At 34.8% G+C, this 8,093-nt stretch overlaps 1 protein-coding gene across 1 annotated transcript in view; it reads left to right on the top strand.

Moving 5' to 3' along the window:
• Positions 1-3,720, top strand: part of LOC128208053 (cancer-related nucleoside-triphosphatase-like) — a 30,401-nt gene extending 26,681 nt beyond the window's left edge. Inside the window, exons 4-5 of the mRNA XM_052911365.1 lie at positions 4-192; positions 3,318-3,720. Coding sequence (XP_052767325.1) covers positions 4-192; positions 3,318-3,398 — 270 coding nt within the window. The 3' untranslated portion in view covers positions 3,399-3,720. The remainder of the gene's footprint in view (positions 1-3; positions 193-3,317) is intronic.
• Positions 3,721-8,093: the final 4,373 nt, after the last annotated feature.

Raw genomic sequence — 8,093 nt, 5'->3', positions numbered from 1 at the left:
CAGCCAACAGAATGTACACGGGTGGTTGTCATAGATGAGATAGGCAAGATGGAGCTATTCAGCAGGTCCTTTATGCAGACTGTGAGCAACATTCTTAAACACCCCAAGACCACTGTTTTTGCAACAATACCCATAAAGGCTAACCCTTTTGTGGAAGATATACGTCATAGAGATGATGTCATTGTATATACGGTAAGTGGTCAAATATGTCTGAAAGATTTTGTCTATGAAAAATATATATCTTTTAGTGTTGGTTATTGGCATAATGTGTCTGTCCATCACCAAAATGGAAATGGTGGTGAGTGGGAACTTCTGTCCTCTTGGTCTTTCTGAAAGGACACTTTTGTGTGTGTGGGGGGGGGGGGGGGTACAATTTCTGCAGGGCGAAGGTTTTTGTTAATTAACTTTTTGATTTTTACTAATTTACTATCATAATTTGATGAAATTTGGCCTCTTTTAGTCTGATCTCACTTCATATTGCAAACTTTCGTTAAATCATATTTCAAATTAACAAGAAGTGTATTTTGACTAGGAAAAAAACAAATTTTAATCTTTTTTACTCTGTTTTTAGAACCATTTGTCTGACCCGAAATAAATTGTTATATAATTCTCATTTTTTTAAATCATGTCAGGAGATGACTGGTATTCGAGTGATCTAAACTGGCACCAATTGCAAATTGTTGATATTTATCATTTTGAAGAAAAAAAATGTTCAGGTATTGTTATAGTCTTGGTGTTCATCGTGCAAAACCTCTAACCTTGGCCATAACCCAAAAAACAATGAAGATATTCAAATGAAACTTGGTTGAGATGAAACATACACCTAGAGTATGGCCGTACACTATAATAATTATCGAGTTATGCCGCTAATATATATGACTGAAAACAATAACAGATGACCATTTGCAAAAGCTCCGCAGTGCTCTTGTTTCTTTTATTATCCCTCTTTATATTTTAAAAAAAATGAGTACCAAAATATTAAAACACAGTTGCCTTTTCATTGATTGAATAAAACAGTATATAAAAGCTTGTCTTGTATTTGGTCCATTAAAAAGGCATGCATTGTTTTGGATCCATTTAGAATTAACCTTGTTTTTGGACAATTAAAAAGTCTGCATTGTTTTGGTTCCATTTAGAATTAACCTTGTTTTTGGACAATTAAAAAGTCTGCATTGTTTTGGATCCATTTAGAATTAACCTTGTTTTTGGACAATTAAAAAGTCTGCATTGTTTTGGATCCATTTAGAATTAACCTTGTTTTTGGACAATTAAAAAGTCTGCTTTGTTTTGGATCCATTTAGAATTAACCTTGTTTTTGGACAATTAAAAAGTCTGCTTTGTTTTGGATCCATTTAGAATTAACCTTGTTTTTGGACAATTAAAAAGTCTGCATTGTTTTTGATCCATTTAGAATTAACCTTGTTTTTGGACAATTAAAAAGTCTGCTTTGATTTGGATCCATTTAGAATTAACCTTGTTTTTGGACAATTAAAAAGTCTGCATTGTTTTTGATCCATTTAGAATTAACCTTGTTTTTGGACAATTAAAAAGTCTGCTTTGTTTTGGATCCATTTAGAATTAACCTTGTTTTTGGACAATTAAAAAGTCTGCATTGTTTTGGATCCATTTAGAATTAACCTTGTTTTTGGACAATTAAAAAGTCTGCATTGTTTTTGATCCATTTAGAATTAACCTTGTTTTTGGACAATTAAAAAGTCTGCTTTGATTTGGATCCATTTAGAATTAACCTTGTTTTTGGACAATTAAAAAGTCTGCATTGTTTTTGATCCATTTAGAATTAACCTTGTTTTTGGACAATTAAAAAGTCTGCTTTGTTTTGGATCCATTTAAAATTAACCTTGTTTTTGGACAATTAAAAAGTCTGCTTTGTTTTGGATCCATTTAGAATTAACCTTGTTTTTGGACAATTAAAAAGTCTGTCTTGGTTTTGGTCCAACAAAAAGCCTGTCTTGTATTTTGGTCTATTAAAAGAAGCTTGCCTTGTTTTTAGTAAAATTATAAGACCAACCTACATTTATAATAATGTTTAACAAAATATGGTTGTTGTCTTTTTAAAGAAAGGATTGTTATATATCAATAAACCAGGAAAAAACAGCAAAAATATATCATGTGTACAAAAAAACATTCTGATAGTGAAATGTATGTTTTCTTTTGACTTAATGAACTTTGATGGACTGAAATGAACTTTATTATAAATGAGCTGATAATGTGACACAAACAATGTGTTTTAACCATTTAAGTATGCTGAGTCAGACTGACATAATTCTTAGATTACTGGTATTTTATTGATTATTGATATGTCCCATAAAAATGCCTAATTAAACGTTATTTAACTTAATGAAAAGAAATTTCAAATTATGCATACCAATTATGTTCATGATATGTAGTTTTTATCATACAACACCATACATATTTGATAGAATGTCATGTACATGTAATTGCATTTATACCAACTGATAGATAATACAGGCTCACCCCAGTTTAAACAGGTTATGTACATTTATGAGAAAAATATAGACTTTTGATATATATCCCTAGGTGAAAAAAGTGTCACGTTTAAAACATATATCAGCGTTTTTTGCATTTTGACAAAACAAAACACTTACTTGTGATTATACAAGATTACACACATTGCTCAAGTTAGGTGAACTTTTCACTCATGGGAGTATTAATAAGTGTTTTTAAATTATTTAAGTTCAGCTGAAGTTGAAATAGATAATATCGGTCTGTGTTGTAATACTTTTTTCTATTTATGGTACTTAGCATAATACCAAAATAAGGTGTTTGTGGTTTTTGAATGTCAAGGACGGCCTGCAACCATTGTATCCATTATGAACCATATTATATTACAGGAGCTAGAGCCAGATGGGGGTGATTTTAAGAGGGATCAGGTTCTGTAGGCAACACCTTGGTTCAGCTTATAAGCTGGGGGGGGGGGGGCAAGTTGATAAATTGTCTTAGTCTTAGAGTCGTCTAAAAACTTTAAGCTTGGCCATTATTGAGTCATTCACATGAATCTTAGTTCTGATGTTGTCAGAGATATTGGCGTAACAAGGCACATAACTGTTGAGTTATAATGTTGTGTTATAATACATAAATTATGTATGTTCCCTTTGGTATCACTGATTTTGATCTTGTATTTCAAAACGACTTTTCAACATTTTCAACAATGTGCAGGTCTGTCCATGGCTATTTTGGCCAAACCCTGCTGCATCCCCTGTGTGGGGTTGAAGGCCACCATGTCTGTACATTGTATTTCACATGTTTTAATATTGCAATGCATTTTCACTTTGCAGGTCACGAAAGAAAACAGATACAACCTTATAGATGAGGTGGCAGATGCTGTAAAGGACTCTTTGGAATGTTTTGGTACATGAGGAGCAGGAACCACTCTTCTTGTTGAATGTTTGAATCAAACAATATTGGAAACTGTGCTGTTGGGGTGTGGTGCAGGTGTGGCTTTAACTACTGAGTCAGTTTACTTTCTGATTGAACATATTATATATGTGCTAAATCGTACCTTTGAGTTATACTTGAGACTGTTTTGAAAGTTCTCAGTATTACAAATCTCAATGAACTTGTTAGTTTTCTTGAAGGAAAGATTTTGGCCAATAATATTTTATTTGTACTAATAATAATTTTAAAAAACACCGTTTCCATTGTTACACTTGTACAAACCATTAAATCTCCGAAAACAGCCTTCAGACTTGAATTTATCATGGGTTAGGTTGATCTCAATTTTATACCAAGGTGAACAACCTTGGTAGAAATCAAAAGTATTAAAATGTTCTAGCTTCTACTACTAGTATATTTTTTCAGAGTGAACCAATTTTTAACCAGGTTTTCACATAGATACCTGGTTATTAGAATGGCAAACGTCGTTGTTCGGGCAGGCGGGCGGCCGGGCGTCGTCAAACTCACATATGAAACTGAATAACTTTAGTAAGGGTTGACATATCTTGACCAAACTTGGTCTATAGAAATAGTTTATTGGTACCTTTCATGGGATCGCGTTTGGGGTCCCTAGGGTCAAGGTCAAGGTCACTGTTACTAAAAATAGAAAAACGGTTGAAACTGAATAACTTTAGTTAGGGATGACATATCTTGACTAAACTTGGTCAATAGGAAGAGTTTATGGAGACCTTTCATGGGATTGCGTTTGGGTTCCCTAGGGTAAAGGTCAAGGTCACTGTTACTAAAAATAGAAAAACGGTTAAAACTGAATAACTTTAGTTAAGGATGACATATCTTGACTAAACTTGGTCTATAGAAAGAGTTTATGGGTACCTTTCATGGGATTGCGTTTGGGGTCCCTAGGTTCAAGGTCAAGGTGACTGTTACTAAAAGTAGAAAAACAGTTGAAACTGAATAACTTTTGTAAGGGTTGACATATCTTGACCAAACTTGGTCTATAGAAAGAGTTTATGGGTACCTTTCATGGGATTGCGATTAGGGTCCCTAGGATCAAGGTCAAGGTCACTATTACTAAAAATAGAAAAACGGTTGAAACTAAATAACTTTAGTTAGGGTTGACATATCTTGACTAAACTTGGTGTTAGGAAGCGTTTATAGATACTTTTCATAAGATTGCGTTTGGGGTCCCTAGGGTCAAGACCAATGTCACTGTACCTAAAAATAGAAAAACAGTTGAAACTGAATAACTTAAGTTAGGGTTGACATATCTTGACCAAACTTGGGCTATAGGAAGAGTTTATGGATACCTTTCATGTGATTGCATTTGGGGTCCCTAGGGTCAAGGTCACTGTGACTAAAAATAGAAAAATAGACACAGTCTGAAGTTCTTCTGTCAATCATTAAAAACCTGGTTTCGTCGCATTGCGGCGTTTCTTGTTAAATTGTTTATATTATCAAGAACTATTTCCGTTCCATACAATAGAAGACACAAATTCGCTCTGACAGCTGATTACAATTGTTAACAACTTTATGACAAGCAAGTCAACACGTGAATTATAAATGATTAGTGAATGCCGAGTTGACAAGAAGACCAATGTGAATAAGCAGCTATATATTGCAGCTCTTAAAAGATTAATTGTTTAAGTTGGTGTTAATCAACTATTAAATGGAAACATTTTTATTCCTTATCATTATATATATAACATCGCTTGCGTATATTTACATTAAAGCAAAATTGTGAGTACCATTTCATTGGCCGTTTCTCTGAGGAGTCTCTGTTTCTTTCCGAAAGAATGTCGTATGGTTCTGAGAAAAACTCGGACTATGAAGCCATTTTCAGGCAACACATTCAAACAAACGTATTATTGCAAAATGAATTTAAAACAATGGATTCTATTAAAAGGAAGAAAATGCTGGAATTTGATCGTGAAAAGGAACGATTTCTCAAACAACACGGGAAAGAACAGCATAGCAGACGACATTTAACAGTACCGTCTGCTGGTCCACGTGCTCGCAGTAAATCGGTTGCTGCATCATCACCGTCGCGATTCTTGGTTTCCAAACATTTCCCATATTCAGCCAAAGCTTGGAATGCTTTAACCGATGTATCACAAAGCGGACTGGATATTTATAGAACAGAAGCATTGCAAACACCTGAGGCGACAGTTTCATGCGCCGGGAGAAAATCCGAAGTTTTCTCTGAGCAGAAAAGGACCATGCGACCTAGGACGCATTCCTTTGCAGGCCAACGAGTAACGCCCATAAACAACTCATCGGACGAAGGACAGCACAACAAGAATAAAAACCCTAACGATGACGATTTGTTTGACATCGTTGACGCCAAAACTACAGGCTTTCGCAGACGATCATTTACAACCCCTGTGTTTATGAGGGAAAACTTTAGGAATCGCTCTGGATCTGTCACTTGTAGTCCTGGGCCAGTGTCGGGGAAACGAGTACAAACTGTTACAATTTCTAGCGCACAGAAAACTGGTGAGCAAAGTAATCTAACTGTCGTGGACAACAATTGCATGAAATACACGGATACCGGCCCGAAAAGCTGCAGTTGTGATAGCACAACGGGCATAGATAATCAAAGTACAAATATAAACTCTGAAAAAGTTGAAATCCCCGATGCTGCTAATAAAGATTTTGTCATTCAAGACTTCGGTGACAATGAAAATATTGATAGCAAAAACGTTATTGTAGTAAAGCAAGCTTCTGAAGAAAAGAGCTCCGATAGTACAGTGAATGAAAAAGGTGTCACTGGCAAAATTCCTGATTCGGTAAAGATAAATGACGATGAAACTAAAGCTGGTAAAGATCTTCATAAACAGACGTCAGCAGGGAGTAATTTCAGTTCACCGAATATCAGCCCTGTGGCACGTCGCAGAATCAAAACAATGGATGACGCCTTTAGAAAAAAACGACAATCCATTTCTAGCACCGCTGCAGATTTTGATTCTCAGTTAATAAAGCAGACGACGTTTAACTCTGATGAGATATTGGCAAAAAGACACGGAAGCATTAGTAGTGGCAGATTCTCAGCAGGTCATATTGGCTTCAGACGAAAGAGCTTATTTGAAAAACTTCTGTACAACGCGACTTGTTCTGCTGTCGATGACAAAGTAGAGGACACGTTTACTGACTTGAACAAGTGCAGATACATCAGAACAGTCGGTGAACACATTGATGGGTCAGTTGAGGATGTTAGTTTGAAAAACGTCGATTTTCACCATGGGTCGCCTGTACAAGAGGAAGCTAGTTTGCTGAATGACTAGATATTTCAAGATATCATTCCCTTGAAAAAGTTGGTATTTGAATGGATTTTTCTTGCTTTTATCACCAATGGTTTGCACAATTGAGAACCTCTGACACGGACGAAAAACTTCTTTAAATTATTGTCATGTTAATTTTGGTGTTGACTGCTGAGATATCCCTTTCAATTAATGATGATAGAAAGTTGACGTATGTTATCAAGTGGTTTGTTGTATTATAAGTCAACTATTGTTCGTTTTTACACACTGTATACTTAGTATACAAACTAGGTTTCTGGTGATAAAAAAGGTTGTATTGAAATGTCTTCAACATTGGCTGAAAGGTCGCTTCAAATGACAAACATTCACAGTTTTAAACAAAAAATGAAATAAATGGAAAAAGTCAGTAAATTTTAAAACCCACGGAATCAAGATAAAATATGTTAAAATTGTAGGATATTTTAGTTAGGACATTTGACACGTTTTCGCATGTTGTGTATATTTTCTCTAAAATTGTGCATACATGTAAATATTTGTTCCTGATACTATTCAAAAGCATTGCGCCTTATTGACATAAAATATACTGTAGCAAGAAGAAAGTTCAAACAAACATTGGTTCTATTGGTATGCAAAACCCATAATAAAATAATTCCTACCTAAAAGTATACTTTGGCGTCAAGCTGAACTGATGATGCCTTTTGACAATAACCTGATAAAACTCAACGGGTGTTTTATGACTTGTGTGTGTTTTAATGCACTTACATATTGTACATCAGGTACACATTAATATATGACCGATTATTGAATAAAATGTGTTTTTATTTAGCTGTCTGTTGTCACTCTTTCTTTCGCTTGGTCTCCATTTCTGTTGGTCGAAGTACTAGTAAGTCGTCGGGGCATACTGTTTTGCTAATTGTCCTTATAGTCGCACCGTTATGGTTCAAGTTGACATGACTGTTTTTTTTTAAGTAGTCATGGATATTTGATGAAAGAAAGGCCACTAGTATTTCCCTTGTTCAAATATATATATATATATATATATATATATATATATATATTTATCTCCTTGTTATCATAATCTGTATTCATCATCAAGGGTCCTCATATAATAGGTACATACATCGTTCTACAGTGGGCCGATATCAGTGTGTGTATACCACGTGCTAAATTGCGTCATAATTGCTACGTCTGAAGGCAATGTTTTGATTTGAACAATGACTTTAAACAAAGATATCTTCACTATTTATTTACCATTTTAAATGAAACATAGCGCAGTCTACGCAGCTTACGGAGCCCTGCCTTCGATCTTTTACCAGATTTTGATTGAGAGTTTAGTTTCTTTAAACACTTCTTCAAAACGTTTCGCAATGCGGCCGTCTGACGGAGCACTGTCAAATCATC

Source organism: Mya arenaria, chromosome 11, assembly GCF_026914265.1.
Source record: "Mya arenaria isolate MELC-2E11 chromosome 11, ASM2691426v1".
Taxonomy (NCBI): Eukaryota; Metazoa; Mollusca; class Bivalvia; order Myida; family Myidae; genus Mya; species Mya arenaria.
Note: the sequence above shows the minus strand (reverse complement) of the source record. Positions and strands in the feature narration are given on the sequence as shown.